Here is a 21,451-nt window from a genome sequence, read left to right as displayed (position 1 = left end):
CCAGATTAGTATATGTGCGCGTGGCAATCCTCGTTTTTCACTTTGCTCTTGTGATTCCTCGGCACGCTTTCTTTTGGCATTATCTCTTGAAGCCGCAAGCCTGTTTTCACGTTGCTCTTGTGATTCCTCGGCACACCTTCTTTTTTCACTTTCTCTTTTAGCAGCAAGTCTGGTTTCGCGTTGCTCTGGTAGTTCCTCGACACGCCTTCGTTGACGGAAAATGCACATTTCTAATCTGGCATTATCTCTTGAAGCCGCAAGCCTGTTTTCATGTTGCTCTTGTGATTCCTCGTTACGCTTTCTGTTCTTACTTTCTCTATGAGCCGCAAGCATGTTTTCTTGCTGTTCTTGTGATTCCTCGTCACGCTTTCTTTTCTTACTTTCTCTATCAGCAGCAAGTTTTTTGGCATAGACTCTTTGAGCAGCTTCCTCGGCTGTTGCCATTGTAGGTTCTTCAGTCATTTTACAATTAAACATTTTTTCGTCCACGATCTTCTTACAATTAAAAAGTTGTCTTTGAACGAATTTCTTAAATACCTTTAATGACGTCATCGTCATAACAAACATGACGACAACTAACTTCATGACGACATGATGAAATGACGTCACTCGACAGACATAACACACATACAATTTATTTATATACTAGCTGTTGGGGTGGCGCTTCGCGCACCCCCCCCCCCAAGCCCCCCCGCGCGCGTAAGTCGTTACGCGCCATAATAGTTACGCGCCATTGTAGTTGTGTCCCTATGTCCCACCTGTGAATATAGATAGATATATATATATATATATATATATATATATATGGTTTTAACTACGTAAAACTTGCGAATATACAACATTCTTTGCTGTCCCATTGTCTTTGCATATAAATAGATTGTCAGGTTTACCGACTCTTGAACATGCAACATATAATGGTCCATGGGAAAACAATCTGTATTCAGATCTATACCTCATGATTCTAATGATTGCCCTTGAGCTTTGTTGATGGTGATTGCTAATCGACCATTCCCTGTCCCGGTGTCCCGGTCGTCATTTATATCCCCCTGTTTCCCCCGGTGTCCCCGTTGTAGTTGTGTCCCTGTGTCCCGGTCGTCATTTATATTCCCTGTGTCCCGGTCGTCATTTGTATCCCGGTGTCCCGGTCTGTATATACATTCGTTTTTTAGTTTTGTTTTTCTCCTTTATTTTTTTCCTTTTTTTTCTTTTTTAGTTTATTTAGATTTTTAGATTTTTTAGTTTTTTTATTAGTTTTTAGTTTTTTTTTTCTTTTTAGTTTTTTTGTAGTTTTTACCTTCTTTTTAGTTTTGTTAGTTTTTTTTTTACTTATGTCCTGGTCGTCATTTATACTCCCTGTGTCCCGGTGCTTTGTTGATTGCTAATCGAACATTCCTTTTGTCCTGGTCGCTTTCTCTTTGAGTGTCGTCATTTATTTTTTTCTTTTTTAGTTCTTTTAGTTTTTACCTTTTTTAGTTTTTTTTAGTTTTTTAGATGAAAATTTTTTTTAGTTTTTTCCTTTTTTTCTTTTTAGTTTTTTATTGGTTTTTACCTTTATTTTAGCTTACTTTTCAGTTTTTTCCTTTTTTTTAGTTTTTTTATTTTTTATTTTTTTTAGTTTTTTACCTTTTTCTAGTTTTTTTATTTTTTTGGTTTTTTAGCTTTTTTACTTTTTTTATTAGTTTTTAGTTTTTTTTGTAGTTTTTGCCTTTTTTAGTTTTTTCAGTTTTTTTTTTAGTTTTTTATTGGTTTTTACCTTTATTTTAGCTTATTTTTCAGTTTTTTCCTTTTTTTAGTTTTTTTTAGTTTTTAGTTTTTTTAGTTTTTTACCTTTTTTAGTTTTTTTAGTTTTTTTAGTTTTTTAGCTTTTTTATTTTTTTTATTAGTTCTTAGTTTTCTTGTAGTTTTTGCCTTTTTTTAGTTTTTTTAGTTTTTTAGCTTTTTTATTAGTTTTTAGTTTTTTTTGTAGTTTTTGCCTTTTTTTAGTTTTTTTCTTTTTAGTTTTTTTGTAGTTTTTACCTTCTTTTTAGTTTTGTTAGTTTTTTTTTTTTACTTATGTCCTGGTCGTCATTTATACTCCCTGTGTCCCGGTGCTTTGTTGATTGCTAATCGAACATTCCTTTTGTCCTGGTCGCTTTCTCTTTGAGTGTCGTCATTTATTTTTTTCTTTTTTAGTTCTTTTAGTTTTTACCTTTTTTATTTTTTTTTAGTTTTTTAGATGAAAATTTTTTTTAGTTTTTTCCTTTTTTTCTTTTTAGTTTTTTATTGGTTTTTACCTTTATTTTAGCTTATTTTTCAGTTTTTTCCTTTTTTTTAGTTTTTTTTTATTTTTTATTTTTTTTAGTTTTTTACCTTTTTTTAGTTTTTTTAGTTTTTTTAGTTTTTTAGCTTTTTTACTTTTTTTATTAGTTTTTAGTTTTTTTTGTAGTTTTTGCCTTTTTTTAGTTTTTTCAGTTTTTTTTAGTTTTTTATTGGTTTTTACCTTTATTTTAGCTTATTTTTCAGTTTTTTCCTTTTTTTTAGTTTTTTTTAGTTTTTAGTTTTTTTAGTTTTTTACCTTTTTTTAGTTTTTTTAGTTTTTTAGCTTTTTTATTTTTTTTATTAGTTTTTAGTTTTTTTTGTAGTTTTTGCCTTTTTTTAGTTTTTTTAGTTTTTTAGCTTTTTTATTAGTTTTTAGTTTTTTTTGTAGTTTTTGCCTTTTTTTAGTTTTTTTAGTTTTTTAGCTTTTTTATTTTTTTTTATTAGTTTTTAGTTTTTTGTAGTTTTTGCCTTTTTTTAGTTTTTTCAGTTTTGACGTCACCTGATCCAGTTTTTTCAGGTGACGTCACCTGATCCACAGATCCACACACAGACAACTTATTTTTATATATATAGATATATAGATAGCCCATACCTCAAGGGCTGCAGGAGGGGGAAAGGAGGTTGTCACATGCACTGGACACCTTCAAACAAAAGTTTATTGTCGACCTTGCTCTGAAAAATAATATTGTTGTTCACTATGTTCTTTTGTGATTGATACTGGCCAACGGTTTCAAGGTCACAGAGATTCATCGAGCCCTCCAGTTTGATCAAAAGCCATATATAAAGACGTTTATTGACAGCTTCGTCATTAAACGTTCTGAGGTACAAACAAAGGTTGAAAAAGAGATCTTTAGACTTATTTTAAATTCGGCCTTCGGTAGGATGTGTGAGTATGTGCACCACAGGAGTCGTCGTGACGTTTTAACCAACCCAAAAGAATATGCCCGAATCATTGCCGATCCAAATTTCACCTTGTTTACGACCATAAACTTCAATATGATCCTTTTACATGGGAAAAAAAGAAATATAGTTTCCCTAAAAATATTGCCGCTGGCAGTGCCATTCTAGAAATTTCCAAGAAACTCATGTTGGAGTTTTATTCAAATGTTTGTAAGCTCTAATGACCGGGGGAGGGGCAAATTCAAGCGCATTATGGAGACATTGATTTACCCCTGTCGAAAGTTTAAACCGACAATCTGTTAGAGGATTTGAAAAATGGTGAGAAGATTAGCTCTCGAATTGACTACACCAACTGGAACGAGTCTATTTATCTGGAAATAGGGAACCGCCAAGCCCAAAAGAATTTGCTATTTTTAAAGTCCGAGACGGTGAGTGAACTGATATCCAATGGTGCTTGTAGGTCCAAATGTGTACTGTGTGCAAACACACAATGAGGATATAAAAAAATTCTGCAAGGGTGTACCTTCACACTATCTAAAGGAAAACTTCGACATGAATGCTTATAGAAACTATGCAGAGAATAATTCAATTCCAAGAGCGAAGGTAATGGGGATTCACTCTTTAAAATATAAAAACTATACAGTTAGAGTTTTGAAAAAAGCCGTGTCAAACATATCGGACAAAGTCTATGTGCGTGACTATGGTGTGAGAGTACTACCACACGGCCACTATCTTATCTCCTACTTGGTCTCTACTTATGTCCCTACTTGGGAAGGCCCCAAAGGTTTTTTCCTATACCCTTAGGTTTTTAAACAACCGAAAAAACTATGATATATCGTCTAGGTTTGCATTTGGATTTGGCGGGCCCTGAATGTGTTTCCTGGCCCTTGCGGGCTTTTATGCATTTAACATAACAACCAAAGAAAACAATTAAATCAGTAAACAAACCATCCCCTATTATGTAACAAACACCTACATTTGGAGCAAATTAATCACACCTACTGGTTGCTAGGGCCCGCTTGAACTCGATGATAGGGCGTAGCGGCTGGATTTGAGATGGCACATAGGGGCAGCGCTCAAAACTGGAACCTTCTCATTAGTGCTAAGGTGAATAACTTAGGGCTGCAAGGAGACAGCAAAAATTCAACTCCAACAGAGAATTATTTTATATTTTTCGTAGTATCAAAAAAAAAAAGAAAAAAAACATCATCATAACCATGAATGTTGAAAAAAACTAATGTAGATTGGCAATTTAATATGTATACCCATACTTATTCCTGAAAGCCTTAATAAGTTTTTTTATCCTAATGTTAGAAAGAAAAAACTTTTAAATGCATCTTGTTTTCAGTAAAGTGTAAATAACATTCTGAACTTCAGAAGGCACAGGGGGTGTGCCTTCCTCAATTTAGATTAAATATAAAACAAATAAAATAGTTCGAGCTCTTAAAGGCACATCTAAGGCATTTCAGCTAGTTGTGAAAGTTGTTGTCCAACATAGATATGAAGTTTGTGTTACAATGATTGCAATGAGATTTTCACTAGGACATTTCCCTTCACAGGCACTAATGGCTCCTTAGCCTGTACTATGATTTCCTGGGCTTTGTACTATATGTATGTATTTACAGGCACTGAAAGCCTTTGTGTGAATTAGAGAGTAACTACTACTAATACGATTTCTACTGCTGTTACTTCTACTAAAAAACTCTCTGCAGCATAAAGTCGACTGAGGCCAACACAGTTGCGTATGCTCCTCCTCCACATCAGTTTATTCAAGGCTTCACACTCTATCCCCTCCCATGAAGTTTTAACTTCCTTTGAATCATTCTTTATAACCTCATTACAATCAATTTGTGCTTTGTACTATGTATATGTATTTACAGGCACTGAGAGCATTTGTGGGAATTGGAGAGTAACTACTACTAATGCGATTTCTACTACTATCACTTCTACTAAAAAATCACTGCAGCATCAATTTGACTATGGCCAGCACAGTTGTGTATGATCCTCCTCCACATCATTTTATTTAAGACTTCACTTTCTGTCCCCTCCCGTGGACTTGTAGTTTCCTTTAATTCATTCTTTAGAGCCTTTTTCCAAACCCTTTGTGCTTTGTACTATGTATATGTACTTACCGGCACTGACAGTATTTGTGTGAATTGGAGAATAACTACTACTAATATGATTTCTAATGCTATTACTTCTACTAAAAACTCATCGCAGCATCAGGTCGACTATGGCCAGCACAGTTGTGTATACTCCTCCTCCATATCAATTTATTCAAGGCTTCACACTCTATCCACTCCTGTGGAGTTGTTATGTCCTTTAAATCATTCTTTATAGCCTCTTTCTAATCCATTTGGACACGACCTGATTTTCGCTTTGCCCCCGATTCATGGCCGAAAATAACAACCTTAAGTAATCTTTCATCCCTTTTTCGTAATATTTGTCCTAACCATCTTAATTCTTTTTTCATTATAGCCCTAGAAAGTGGGATAGAATTACAATTTTCGTGCAGCCTGTTGTTTGAGATACGGTCAGTCAAACAGGTACCTAAAACTAGGTAACAAATCATCTTCGACTGTTCGAAGCACAGATGTTTCAGGGCACTTGAATGCTGTTTTACCATAGCTTCCAATATTATAACTTTTTGGACTTATATTTCTATTCTTCCAAACTTTTCAACTGTGAGAAAAAATTTTGCACTCTGGCTAATCTACTTTTTACATCTTCCCTGCATCGACCATCCTTACTAATAACAACACTGTGCCCTTGTAAGTGAAGCTATCAACTTGATTGGTCTTGACTTGAAATCTTGCTATCAAGTATGACCTCTTCACCTTGACTTGAAATCTTGCTATCAAGTATGACCTCTTCACCTTCATTTATTCCAAGTCTAAGCGACTTAGTCTTCTTAACATTAATTCTCAAAGTTTTCTTGCCCCCTGAACTCCCAACCCCTCTAAGAAATTCATTCATTCCGCTAGTATTCTTATCTAGGACACTCAAACCCTCTGTATAATTTAAGTACATGATAGATTTATCTTCCCATTTGATTTTATACATCCCCGTAGCCTTTGCCCTGTTCCTTTGGAAACTGTCTATCAAAATAATCCATATAGATAGGGATGAGACAAAACCCTGCTTAACTCTTGATTCAACGTCATCGTTTTTGCTGCTTTGATTTTATCATACTGAATTAGCCTAAATTCTTCCCTCCAAAGGCTAGCAAAATTGCAAAATTTATAGTTTTCAAAGGTTTAAGAAATGTAAACGTAAATATCGCGTACAATATAGTCTTATTTTGAAAACACTAAAATGCTTTCATTGAGCTTTCAACACGTTTGAAGTAAATAAATAATCTACTTACTCCATTTGAATACTTGTTGATCCTAAGGCGCTGACCGTCAAATAACGTTGGAATCATCATGTCACTAAGGAAACTATCGGAAACGGTTTTTTTGTCCAATACATGGTATTTTAATATGGGGTTTTCAATATTGTTCCTGTAGGAATCCAATCTGTTCTTCAGCTCATCACTCATACGCTAAAAAGCAAACGGAGTTCGTTGAAATGTTGAAATTATTTGAGATACATAAGAAGAAGGAAAAAATCAATTGATATATTTGGAGTACATATAATATAGAATTCAGTTTTGTATTTTGATTTCCTCAGGTAGTTTTAACTGAATCTATTTTGATAGGTAGTAAAATTATAATCCTGCGAATCGATTCAGCCCTCATTTGACCTTCTACTTCCTGCTTGGTATGCTCAACCATGAAATAAAAAATAAACTTCAAAGTAATTCTTTAAGAATGCTCAAGCAACTGAAAAAACATCCAATTGAAGGAGGTAGCTTGCATATCCGTATTATAGAAGAGAAGGGAAAACATAATGACTTTATCAAAGGCATCAGTTTAACTAAGACCCTTAGAGCAGACGTCTGAAATCAATATCTACTAAAATGTGAAACTGGTCGTTTTTCCTGTGATTTTTTGTTTTTTTTCAGGGGTGATCGTACCAAACCAGTTGCCATAAAATATACAGAAAGGACTCGGTACTAAATATTAGCAAGGAGAAATTCTCACAATGCCAATCTATCCAGAACTTCTAAGGGATATGTCGTCAGTCGGATATAAAAGGGCGTATCTCCATAATTTTAAATGTAAAAAACTAATGTAAGAGTAAGAAAACACTTCACAACTTTTTTATTCCCCCTCCGATAACCGTGAAACAAAACATATTGTTATGTAAATCAATACACATCAATTCAATTTTTTTTACGGCTATCGGAGGGAAAATCAAAAAGTTGTGAGGTTTTTTGCTTTTCTGAAAATTTACAATTATGGAGATACGTCCTTTTGATACCTGACTGACGGTATCCCAGTTTTAAAGGCCATAATGCTGTCCCACTAACACAGCATTTGCCCCAATAACACAGTCCAAATAAAATAAACAGTCAGTACAGACAGTTTTGTAATTCTTTGACTAAGATTTATTTTGATGAATTAATCAATTTGAGGCTCCATTAATTTATGCAGGCTATTGTTTAGATACACACGGAGTATTAGAAGGGGGACAACGGATCATCTTAAGCGTGGTAAGTTATAAGGGGACAGGAAGAGGTACCTGGAGCCTTAAAAGTGCATTTATAGGCTGATATTATCTTACCTTTATTGGGAGGCCCTTCAAATTAATGCAGAGGGAACAGAGGAACCAATCAGGGGGTGGGGTTGGTGAAATTCAGGACAATTGCTCGCCTTAGATGTAAAAAATTTCTTTTTTTGACATGTTCATTGAGAAAACGGAAATAAATTTCAACCCCTCCCCTCCCCCCCCTAGATTGAAAAAAGCCTTTCTTTGAATATTCATGTAAAGAAAAAATCCTTGCACCTTCCTCCCCCATATTCACTTATACTGACACCCCTGGGAGGTAGAAGAGGGAACACCCATCCCCTCAACTTTCTTTCATTCTGAGAAATGTAATTATTCTACGCCATCGAAATGGTACTGCAGGGTGAAAGCTCCTCTCTTATTGTGTTGCAATTCTGTGTCGTAAAATCAAGATTACATTTACATACTCATCAGGATAGAATAGAATAGGTGGGGATATATTTTCTAATGACAATATTTTTCAAAAAAGATCTCCTTAAATTACATAGAAATTATGATCTGTTATATTGTAACAATATCTCAATTTGGTGGGCTAACCAAAGTCCATAGTAATCAGCAGTTTAAAAACGCGTTTCCAGAAATTTATTATTTAATTTTTATTCGTTCTGTGTTTTAGCTCTGATCTTTTTTTCTTTTGAAAACACACTTTTTTCTCACTGCATGTGTGCAATGTTTGTTTCCTTTTGGAGGAAGGGGGTTATCCTCTTGAATGTTTCTTCTTTAATAAGCACCGGGCGATTTAGTCTGCATTATTTTCATTTGGAATTCGTTGTGACTCTCACTATCGCTTTTCTTCTAACCACAGATTTGGCTGTGCATCATTTTCGTTTGAGGTACACCGTTATTTTCGCTATTACTTGTCTTCAAACGGCACATTTCGTTGTGCATTATTTTTATTTGTGATTCTTTGTGATCCTCATGGTCGCATATATTCAACCCGCCAGTTTTGTTTTGCTTCATTTTCGTTCGTAATTACCTCATTTTCCCATTTATTTTGCTTTAATTCTTCGAATTCTGTCGTAATCTTATTCAATTTATTTACAAGCGGTCAAAAATAAAAAGGGACTCAGATCTCCTAAATGATAAAGTATAACTTAATAGAAAAAAGAGAAAAGTGGAGAAAATTTGCATACTGAACAAAAATAAGTAGTTTTTAAAATCATAAGGACATAATCAAAAGACTCAAAACGTAACACAATCATAATAGAAAACATATAAGACATAAATCACAAGAATCATAACCCAATCATAAGATCATGAAAATAGAGAAGACCAGCCGTGATTAACTTTAGCGGCAAAAGACTTAAAATCTTAGACGCCATAGGCACGAAAAAAATGTTCTATACAATCATCTCTGGAAAAAAGATATTTTTCCTTGGTCATTACCTATCTAGATCATGTTTTCAATAAAAAGATGTTAGTGTGTCACTTTTCCGAAAAAGGAGCTGTTTTCAAAAAATAACTATATTCACCCACAATTATTGCTTTCTTAAGCAACAATTGTCGTCAAAAATTCAGCCAAACAAAGAGAAAGGCAATTCTAATTATTAATAAATTAGACTAATTGAAACAATCAAAACAGTAAAATATCAGTTTAATTTAAATAATTAAAATAGACAAATTTTAAATTATTTCACTAATTGCTGCAAAAAGGCCATGACAACTCAGTTCAAATTCTGTTTAATATTTCGAGTCTTTGAATATGAGAAGGGTATCTTGTCGTATCTTTTGAAGCTTATATTTTGTATTTTTGGTTACGCCTCTTGGATTCAAAAACCAGATTTCATCCGTTTTTATGCCCATTTAGGAAATACATTGCCTGTTCTTTAGTTTTTTTAAACGGTTTGTCATTAGAACGAACAGTTTTAATTCAACGTTAACATGAATTTTATTGTTAACGGTAAAATTTATGCAAATTTATCATTAATAAATGTAAGCCATTGCAAAATTACAACCGAAAGCACCTCAAATCTATTGAAATATTCCCAAGTGGTCACCTCACATCAGGTCTCCTTAGAGGAATACGCACCTGCCTATATGGGTTTCGGCACATTAAATTGTTTACCAAAGTGGAGCGCCTCTTTTATGGTATCCTTGTGCTCAGTGCATCTTTTGATGTACATGCCTACTACTAAAATTGTTCGAAAATTAAATACAAATAAGATCAGCTCTCTCTCTCTGCTTTAGAATTCAACAAGTAAATGAACCCTGAAAAATCCATCTAGAACAATTCCTCATATTACGAGCCGAAGATGGGTTGTACTGGATGGATGGGTTTACGAGCCGAAATTTTTGAAATCCAAGTAATCTCGGTGCAATTTATCACTAGGGGCGTCGTTTCGAGGCTGGCAGTTGCCCCCTATCCCAATAAGTTGGATAAAAACTATAATTCATTAAGTAAATTGAAAACTGTTGCTCGTTTTAAGATTCAAATCCGCTCCTTACTTCGAGCAGATATTTTTTTTTGAATTATTCTATGCTCTTTTAACATTAAGAAAACGTGAAAAACAGGGGTCCATTACACTTCCTCATATGTTCCACATTAATATTAATGCAAATATATCGCCTTTGAAACCTTATCATCAAGTAAATAGGTCATCTACTTCGTGTTAACTAAAAAAACTTTCCGAAAAAACTTTTTCAACGAAAAGTAAAGGCCATATTAATGAGGGCTTTAATTATGTAAATTTGAACACTTTTAGCAGTACACAATTTTTAAGGTCTATGGTATAGTTTTTACCCGAGTTTCAGGGACGGCAAAATGAAATAATATTCAAGAAAGTGCATACCTCAAATGCCTCATTTGTGGGGGCAAATAAAGTAAAAGCTCCCTCTCTCGTGTTGGTCCATTCCTTTTGAAGTCCAGATTCTTCAATGAATTTAACAAACTCTGTTGCTCCTATGTCTCTTGCTGTCTCAACTATATTTTTCAAAGGTTTAACTGCAATTAAAAAAGATTGTTTACTTCAATATTTAATATTATTTTTTATTAATATTTAAAAAATAAAATAAAATATAATAATAATATTAATATTTAATTTTTATATTTAATTTCTGAGTATTTTTAAATGTTTTGATTTTGGCCCTCCGCACATGAATAATTAAAACAGGATTTCTATATTAATTTATCTTTATGGCTAAACAATTTTCACAAAACAATTTGTGAAGTTGCTGATGGTGTCCTAGGGAAGAGTGCTAAGACAGCAACTAGGAATATTAGTGAAAAAGCTTTAGGTTTAATAGAGAGTAGAAGGGGTTTGTATAAGAATTATCTGAGCGGTAGGTCGTATGAAAACAAAAGGAATGTAAAGAAAGTGGAGAAAGCATTAAAATATGAACTAAGGAGATGTGAAATGGAGGCGATGGATAAAATTGCTGAGGATCTGGAAGATGCGGCTAGACGGCATAATAGTAAAATATTATACTGGCATGTTAATAAATTGAAAGGGAGTAGCCGATCCGGACTAGTCCCAGTTAAAGATAGAAATGGGGTCACAATTAGTGATAAGGAAAAAGTTAAAGAAAGATGGGTGGAACATTTTGAGAATGTGCTAAACCGAGATACAGTTGCAGGAAAAGATATAGATGAAAATGAAAAAGTTTGTGATACCTTGGATGTGAAGGAAGATTTGTTTAGTGAGGAAGAATTAGCGACAGTACTAGAAGGATTAAAAAATAATAAGGCCCCAGGTGCTGATAGTATGATTAATGAGTTCCTTAAATATGGTGGCTCTGAGGTTAGGAATAAGCTACTGAAGATTATGAACATGATTTTTGAAAAAGGGGAAGTACCCAATGATTTTAGGAAAACCTTAATTAAACCACTGTATAAGAAAGGTGACAAGAGTGAATGTCGGAATTATCGAGGCATTAGTCTGGTCTCTGTAGGTAGCAAATTACTGAGTAATATGATACTTTTTAGACTGAGACATGCTGTAGACAAAGTTTTAAGGGAAGAACAATGCGGTTTTAGAAAAGGTAGAGGATGTGTCGACCATGTTTTCACTCTTAGGTTAATAATTGAGAAGTCCCTTCGTTGTCAAACACCTTTGGTCCTTAGTTTTATCGATTATGAGCAAGCTTTAGATTCTGTTGATAGAACAGCGTTAACAAAGGTCTTATCGTTATATGGTATACCAGAAAAATACATTAAAGTGATTTGCGCTATGTACGAGAATAATACTGCTGCGGTTAAGGTAGGAAATGAGGTTAGCAACTGGTTTTGTATTAAATCAGGAGTTAAGCAGGGTTGTGTTCTATCCCCCTTTATATGGATCATTTTGATGGACTTCGTCTTAAGGAGCACAGGAAAGGCAATTGGAGACCATGGAATCAAATGGGGAGGAAGAACGCTCCTGGACTTAGATTATGCTGATGATTTAAGCATATTAGATGAAAGTGTGAGCAAAATGAATGAATTTTTAGAGGTTTTACGAGTTCAGGGTGCTAAAATAGGCTTGAAAATTAATGTTAAGAAGACTAAGTCACTAAGGTTAGGAATAAGTGAAGATGAACAGGTGACCTTAGGTAACGAAAAGATTGATCAAGTTGGGAGCTTCAGTTACCTTGGTAGTATTATTAGTAAAGATGGTGGGAGCAGTGAAGATGTTAAAAGTAGAATAGCTAAAGCTCAGGGTGTTTTTTCACAGTTAAAAAAAGTTTGGAAGAATAGAAAGATAAGCCTACAAACCAAGATTAGAATATTGGAAGCTACAGTGATGACAGTGGTCAAATATGGCTCTGAAGCATGGACACTCCGAAAAGCAGATGAAAATTTACTAGATGTTTTCCAGAAAAATTGCCTACGGATTGTTCTGGGTACCCGGCTGACTGACCGTATTTCAAACAGTAGGTTGTACGAAAAGTGTGGTTCAATCCCGCTTTCTGGGGCTATAATGAAAGAAAGGTTGAGATGGCTAGGCCACGTTCTACGGATGAAGGATGACAGATTACCGAAGATTGTCCTTTTTGGCCAACCGTCTGGGGCTACACGGAAAGCAGGTCGTCCTTGTCTGGGTTGGGAGGATGTCATAAATAAGGATTTAAAGGAAATGGGAACTTCCTGGGAGGGTGTAAAGAGGGAGGCTTTAAATAGATTAGGTTGGAGGAGGAGCGTGCGTAGCTGTGTTGGCCTCAGGCGGCTTGGTGCTGCAGTGAGTTATTAGTAGTAGTAGTAGTTTATGGCTAAATGGCTTTCTCATAGTTTTGATCGGAAGATTTTGAGAAAAAAGGAACGGGGGAGTAGGCCTAGTTACCTTCCAATTTTTTGGTTATTTATAAAGGCAACTAGAACTTTTAATTTTTTATGAACGTTTTTATTAGTAAAAATATACGTAACTTGCGCATTAACTTACGTAACGAACTTCTATGCTCGTATGCTTTTATTACATATATGAGGGAGTTCACCCCCTTGTCAATACCTCGCTCTTTACATTAAAGCTTAAATTTAGTCCCAACAAGAATGACCCCTGAATCACAAAGTCCGTAGAATAAATAGTTGAATTTAATAAAGTTACTTTTGCGTAAAGAGCGAGCTATTAGAACGAGGTGAATCCCTCATATGCGTAATAATTTCTGTTCGATCTAAGTTTTAATGCTGCTCCTTACTTTCAGTTGAAAAAACTTTTTCATATTTATTTTTTTTTATTGTTCTTTAAAAACTAAACAATCCTGCGCCCCCTTCCTGGAAATTTTCTTCTCCCAAGACAAATTCATCCATGGAAATATCCCCCGCATATCCCCTCCCCAACCAAGAAAAATCCCCCTGAAAGCGTCTATACACTTCCCAATAACAATTACTATGTGTAAACACTGGTCAAAGTTTGTAACTTGCAGCCCCTCCCACGGGGACTGTGGAGGAGTAAGTCGTCTCCAAAGACATAGTTATTAGGTGTTTCGACTACGCTGAATAAAATGGCTATCTCAGAATTTCAATCCGGCGACTTTGGAAAAAAATGAGCGTGGGAGGGGCCCTACTATTTTTTGGTCACTTAAAAATGGCAATAGAGCTTTTAATTTCCGTTGGAATGAGCCCCCTTGTGACATTCTAGGACCAGTGGGTCGATACGATCACCCCTGGGGAAAAAAAATAAATAAACACGCATCCATGATGTGTCTTGTGGCAAAAAATACAAAATTCCACATTCTTTTAGGTAGGAGCTTGAAACTTCTACTGTAAGGTTCTCTGATGCGCTGATGCGATTTTTGTTAAGATTCTATGACTTCTAATGGGTTTTCTCAGGCTCTTAACTTTTGATGGGTAAGACTGAATTAAATGACACGTATATATTTAAAATCAGCATAAAAATACGATTCTTTTGATGTAACTATTGGTATCAAAACTCTGTTTTTTAGAATTTCGGTTACTATTGAGCCGGGTCGCTCCTTACTACAGCTCGTTACCACGAACTGTTTGATACCAGATAAAAACATTAAATGACTAGTGTTGTGTACGAGAACAACATTGTTACCATTAAGGTAGGAAATGGTGTTAGTAGCTAATTTCGCATTGAATCAGGAGTTAAATAAGGCTACGTTGCTTCTCAATTTACCGGATCATTTGATGGACTTTGTCCCAAAATAAAAGACGGCAAAGGCTAAATGAGGGCATAGAATCAAACTGAATAGTAAAACTCCTAGACTTAGATTATATTGATGATTTGAGTATACTAGATTAGAATGTTATCAAAACGAGTGATTTTTTGGGTTTTTGAGAATACAGGGTGCAAGAATAAGCTTAAAAGTTAATGTTTAGAAGACTTTGTCGTTTAGATTGGGAATACATGAAGGTGTTAATGTGATGTTGGGTAACAAGAAGATTGATCAAGTGGATAGCTTTACGTAACAAGCTAGGATGACCAGTGAAGACGTGGGAGGCAGTGAAGATGTTAAAATTACAGTAGCAGAGGCCCAGGGTCTTTTTCACAGTTAAACAAAGTTTGGAAAATTAGGAAGAAAAGTCCATACACCCAGATTAAAACATTGAACGGCTCTGAAACGTGGGTACTTTGAAAAACAGGAGGATTTATGAGATTGTTTCTAGAGAAATTGTCTACGTAATTTTTTAGTGTCCGTCTGACTGACCATATTGAAAACAGAAAGCTATATGAAAAATGTGGTTCTATCCCGCTTTCTAGGGCTTTAATGAGAAAAAGTTTGAGACGGCTAGGGCATATCCTGCAAATCAAGAATGACAGATCGCCAAAGATTGTCCTTTTTGGCCAAATGAAAAGCAGGTCGTCTTGAATGGGTTGGTAAGAGCTCATAAAAAAGGGTTTAAATGCAGCTGGCACTCTTCGGAAGGTGTAAGTATGAATAGGGAAGCTTTGAATAGAGTGGGGTAGAGGAAATATGGGTGCAGCTGTTTTTCCCTCAGGTGGCTTGGTGTTGCAGTGATAGCTTAATGGCCAACTTTTTGCAAAAATTAACTTCATCAAAAGGAAAATAATTGGCAGTCTAAATATGAACTATTAAAAGCTATTAAGAAAATGTAAGAATTTGAATATCAAATTTCGGGACTAACATATAAACTTCGTTGTATTATTTCTTTTCTTTAACACCCGTATTACCTGTCCTGAACCTGGCGTAGAGACTACCTTGTTTTTAAAAAACGATAAGTAAAATACCGTCTCAGCTGCAATGCAGCACAATCTACTAGGCTCGCCGCTATTGCTATGTTTTTTTTTAGCCAGGTCGAATCGGTGCAGCTATTGCTAGAACCATGGAAGCCTTTTGACTTCAATGAGGTAACTATTTAATCTTCTCATAATCACAATTTATACAAGAGCACTCTGAGCTTTTCTTTTAATTAGCTCATGGAAACAGCTTCTGAAGATTGCAGGTAATTCATCATCAGGGATGTAACATCAAAAATGTCTGAGGGGAGAAAATTTAACCCTTTGGGTCTGAGTTTATCTCAAGAATCAATTGAAACACAATTTGATAAATACAAACAGTACTTATAAAGTTCGAGTTCAAAGAGAGGAGTTTATCTCTGTTTGTCAGCTGCAATAACACACGAAGAGGTTTAGGTTTGCAATTTGATTCAAGTTGTAAAGAAAGATAAGTACTTTAAATGTCAATTGACAAAGTTTGAAAGAATAGATAACGTTCAAAAGTCTTCAAACAATACTTTCTTAAAATGACAATTACAAGTTTTGTCCTATAAATTTTCTTATCAAAAATTAAATAGTTACGAGTATTATGCTCAGATTTCCATTTCTTTAATGCATGACCTCAAATCAATGCAATAAATAACAATTTGACATTTTGAAATAAACAACCAAGCACAAAGTCAGAAGCAAATGATCATTATGTTACAAAACAGTTTTAATTTTGAGAAAGGAAACGATAGGAGTCTCTACGTAAAGAGCACGAACTTCAACTTTAATAGAGTTCGCTTTAAATACGTTAAAAATTCCTGAATTCTTCGGCGTGTAGTGCCCAACCCTTAACTAAGCTTGCGTCACTTCGATAAATATGGGAAAAATATGGGATGTAAAACAAATTGATTGACGACGCAAAAACATTGAAAATGTAATTTTGAACCGAACGAATGTATATAATTTAGGCACGTATGTAAGGAAGCATTTGGACACGTGGCCTGCTGCTCTTCTCCTCATAAAACCTTGGGATTTTTTTTACTGTTTTCCTTATATTTTCTTATATTGTCTAAACAGTTCACATATGTTTTGCCTTTTTTAAAGCTATCCTCCCTCGGAAGAAGATATGATCAGCTTAAAAATAGTCACAAATCTGAGTCCTCCCATTTACGGGATCTTTTGGAGTCATGAGATGCAAACTGTAAAAAAAAAAGATAAACAAAATATATCTGTCCAAAAATCCTCTAGTCCCTGTTCCTCGAGTCGTAGTTTTAAATCTAAATTTAAAACTGCTCCAATCTAAATTGTCAACTCGTAAATAGGCCCCCTAGGTAAGAGCATTTTGCATTTTACCATCTTTTAAGTTGATACAGGGCTCCGCTAATCCAAAACTCTAGACCAACTAAAAGAAAGTGTACATTAAGAAATATTTCTTGAAGATACAAAGGCTAATCCAAGAATTTACTGCGATTATGACAAATGACATATAACAATCAGTAAAGTAATCGGACCTCATTGTGTATATTGCTTAATTTGTGTCAAATTCAATTTAATTTAGTTCTTCAGATTTTTTTCCGAGGCACGGACAAAGCCTTGCTTGTCCTCCTCTGTGGTTATCCCTGCTAGTCAATAAGCAAATATACCTAGAATAAAAATCTACAAGCGTAGAAATATCAGTTCCCAGCTCTATATATATATATATATATATATATATATATATATATATATATATATATATATATATATATATATATATATATATATATATATATATATATATATATATATATATATATATGCAAAATAAAGCAAGAAAACGAGATGAAGAAAAATAAGGATAATCAAAGCCATCGATAAAACAGAATACAAGGCAAATACTTGGATCGAGGCCTCCGTTCACAGGTACTTGGTTCAAAATTTAGAATAAAGATAAAAAATATAGATGAGTCCTCAGTAAAATATAAGAGAACAACGTTAAAAACAAACACTAGCATAAAAGATGTACTTTCTTGAGCAATGGTGAACCGAAAACCCGAATAAAAACTTTGGTGTTAAATGGCTATTCGAACCTTAGATTGGGAACTTCTCTTATGCAATGCTTTTTGAATGCTATTCCCTTACTGGTACATTAGTCCAGTAAAAATACGGTCTTGTCCAGGCATTTGAGAGAAAGAATTGTCTTTAGCACCAAAATGTTAAGAAAAATTCGCATAATGACATATTCAAAATCATCCGTTCGAAAATACTCTTTTTTTAGGGAAAAGAGGGGAAAGGGGGGATCTCAAACTTCAATTTTTACAATGTTTTCTGGAGTGAAAGGTCGTTTCCTATTACTTGAGTCCGGAGAGACCAAAAATAACATCAGAATAGGGAAATTCCGTCGTTTAGTATCCATTTCCACCCAAGCAAGGTAAAAGGGGAATGAAAAAATCAGAATCTCCATTTTTGCAGTATTTTGTGGATTAAAAGATTGTATTCTATTAATTCAAGTCTTTGGAGACCGAAAAAAAGGATCAGAATTGAAAAATTCCATTACGTAGTATCCAATTTCCACCCTAGAAGAGGTCAAAAGGGATAAAAGTATCACTTGTGGTGTTGTAACAATACAATATATAATTAAAAAATATATAATTGAAAAGGGTCAAAAGGGGTAAAAATTTCATTTGTGGTTTTATAATAATGAAGTACAAAATTGAAAAAAACATATAATTGAAAGGTCATTTCCTAATAATTCAAGTCTAAGGACACTGAAAATGACATTAGAATTGGAAAATTATATCGCTAAGTGCTCCATTTCCACCCAAGCAAGGTCAGAGGGGGATGAAAAATCAGGATTTTAAATTTTACAGCATTCGGTGGATTGAAAAGTCGTTTCCTATTAATTGAAGTCTAGGGAGACCAAAAACGACATCAGAGTTGAAAAATTCCATCACTTAGGACCCCATTCCCACCCAAGCAAGGTGAGAGGGGAATGAAAAATCAGAATCTCAATTTGTGCAGTATTTGGTAGATTGAAAGATCGTTTTCTATTGACTGAAGGCTTGGAAAACCAAAAACAGCATCAGAATTGAAATGAATCAGAATTCAATTATATAATATATAATTGAAAAAAATATATAATTTAAGGTCTTTTCCTATTAACTCAATTCTGAGGAAACCGACTATGACATCAGAATTGAAAAAAGCTACCACTTAGTACCCTAGCAAGTTCAGAGGGGAGTGAAAAATCCGAATCTCAATTTGTGTATTTTGTGAACTGAACAGTCGTTTCCTATTAATTCAAGTCTTGGGAGACCGAAATTAACACCAAAATTGAGAATTTATTACTTAGTACCCAATTCCACCCTGGGTGATGTCAGAAGAAGTAAAAATACTATTTCTGGCTTTATAATGATATAATACATAATTGAAAAAAAATGGGGAAATGGGGTGGAAAGTGACGGAAAATTTTCAATTATTTGTGTACAACTGGTTATTTTTAAACAGCCTTATGGCCACCAGTCAATTTTTAAATATTATTACCTCCACTACATCCTTCGGTTCCATTAATTCTTTCAAATCCTTCGCAACATTCATACCTTATTAATCTAGAAAGAGAAAAGAGATACGTTATTTTTAAAAACAAAGCTCTGAAGAATGAACACTGTAAATAACAAAACCAGGCACATACCGACAAATTTATTTCTGCGATCCTATATTGCAAGAAAGAAGCTAAATTTATCAAAAGAACAAAAACAGGTGAATTACAAGACAATTTTAGAACCTTATTATTTAATTCATACAATGATTAAATTTTGCGAGAGGGCTCCAAGCTTTCCAGCCCTTGTGCAAAATTAGATCAGTCGGGGAATAGTTTATTAATTGCATTATATCAATAGTAGGTAGGAATTATATTATATTAACAGTTAATTGTATATAGCCCAGACGTAATTTAATTTTATAACCGAAATAATAATACGTCATTATTTAATGTTGAAACCAATGCTCCCACTCTTGCTTCCACTCTATATTGGGCTTAAATGTTTCCCCATTGCAATAAAAGAGTTAGAAATCCTTAAACAGTAAACTTGTCAGCACATCATTGTTTCAGTGTTTTAGCCTGAGTTCCCAGTTAAGAAGCATTACTTACAAGTTTGGGAAGTTCTTAACCCTTAACTTGTCATGTTTTTTTTTATGGCACTTGGTATTAACCAAGTGACATATAGCAATCGCAAATTCTGTCGGTCTGTCTGTCTGTCGGTCCCGGTTTTGCTACTTTAGGCACTTCCAGGTAAGCTTGGACGATGAAATTTGGCAAGCATATCAGGGACCGGACCAGATTTAATTAGAAATAGTCATTTTCCAGATTTGACCAACTGGAGGGAGAGGGGGGCCGGTTCATTCGAAATTTTTTTTTAGAAAAATTGAATTATTTTTAACTTATGAGCGGGTGATGGGATCTTAATGAAATTTGATGTTTGGAATGATATTGTGTCTCAGAGCTCTCATTTCAAATCCTGACCGGATCTAATGACATTGAGGGGAGTTGGAGGGGGGAAACCTAAAATCTTGGAAAACACTTAGAGTGGAGGGATCGGGATGAAACTTGGTGGGAAAAATAATCACAAGTCCTAGATACATGATTGACATAACCGAAACGGATCCGCTCTCTTTGGGGTAGTTGGGAGGGGGGTTAATTCTGAAAAATTAGAAAAAATGAGGTATTTTTAACTTACGAACGGGTGATCGGATGTCAATGAAATTTGATATTGAGAAGGATATCGTGTCTCAGAGCTCTTATTTTAAATCCCGAACAGATCTGGTGACATTGGGGGGTTTGGGGGGGAGGGTTGGGAGGGGGAAACCTAAAACTTGGAAAACACTTAGAGTGGAGGGATTGGGATGATAATTGGTGGAAAAAATAAGCACAAGTCCTAGATACATGATTGACATAACCGGAAAGGATCCACTCTCTTTGGGGTAGTTGGGGGGGGGGGGTTAATTCTGAAAAATTAGAAAAAATGAGGTATTTTTAACTTACGAACGGGTGATCGGATCTCAATGAAATTTGATATTTAGAAGGATGTCGTGTCTCAGAGCTCGTATTTTAAATCCCGGCCAGATCTGGTGACATTGGGGGGGGAGTTGGGAGGGGGAAACCTAAAACATGGAAAACACTTAGAGTGGAGGGATCGGGATGAAACTAGGTGGGAAAAATAAGCACAAGTCCTAGATACATGATTGACATAACCGGAACTGTTCCGATCTCTTTGGGGTAGTTGGGGGGAGGGTTAATTCTGAAAGTTTAGAAGAAATGAGGTATATTTAACTTACGAACGGGTGATCGGATCTCAATGAAATTTGATATTTAGAAGGATATCGTGTCTCAAAGCTCTTATTTTAAATCCCGAACAGATCTGGTGACATTGGGGAGAGTTGGGAGGGGGAATCCTAAAACTTGGAAAACACTTAGAGTGGAGGGATCGGGATGAAACTTGGTGGGAAAAATAAGCACAAGTCCTAGATACATGATTGACATAACCGTAACGGATCCGCCCTCTTTGGGGTAGTTGGGGGGGGGGGTAATTCTGAAAAATTAGAAAAAATGAGATATTTTTAACTTACGAACGGGTGATCGGATCTCAATGAAATTTGATATTTAGAAGCATATCGTGTCACAAAGTTCTTATTTTAAGTCCCGACTGGATCTGGTGACTTTGGGGGGGGAAGTTTGGGGTGGAGGAACCTAAAATCATGGAAAACGCTTAGATTGGAGGGATCAGGATGAAACTTGGTGGAAAAAATAAGCAGAAGTCTTAGATATGTGATTTAAATAATTGGAACGGATCCGCTCTATTGGAGGGGGGGGGGGGTAATTTTGAAAAATTAGAAAAAATGACGTATTTTTAACTTACGAAGGAGTGGTTGGATCTTCATGAAACTTCGTATTTAGAAGGACCTCGGGACTCAGATCTCTTACTTTAAATGTTGACCGGATCCAG

General features: G+C 34.9%; 1 protein-coding gene and 1 long non-coding RNA gene across 2 annotated transcripts in view; one reads left to right on the top strand and one right to left on the bottom strand.

Moving 5' to 3' along the window:
- The window catches only part of LOC136040118 (periostin-like), a 90,727-nt gene that overhangs the window by 51,648 nt on the left and 17,628 nt on the right, over positions 1-21,451 (bottom strand). The window contains exons 3-5 of the mRNA XM_065724219.1: positions 18,993-19,057; positions 10,659-10,810; positions 6,566-6,742 (exon numbers count right to left, since the gene is read on the bottom strand). Of these exons, the coding sequence (XP_065580291.1) occupies positions 6,566-6,742; positions 10,659-10,810; positions 18,993-19,057 (394 nt within the window). The remainder of the gene's footprint in view (positions 1-6,565; positions 6,743-10,658; positions 10,811-18,992; positions 19,058-21,451) is intronic.
- The window catches only part of LOC136040126 (uncharacterized), a 71,334-nt gene that overhangs the window by 35,437 nt on the left and 14,446 nt on the right, over positions 1-21,451 (top strand). The window lies entirely within an intron of this gene.

This window comes from Artemia franciscana, chromosome 2 (genome assembly GCF_032884065.1).
Source record: "Artemia franciscana chromosome 2, ASM3288406v1, whole genome shotgun sequence".
NCBI classification, from domain to species: Eukaryota; Metazoa; Arthropoda; class Branchiopoda; order Anostraca; family Artemiidae; genus Artemia; species Artemia franciscana.
This window is presented reverse-complemented; position numbering and strand designations above follow the sequence as displayed.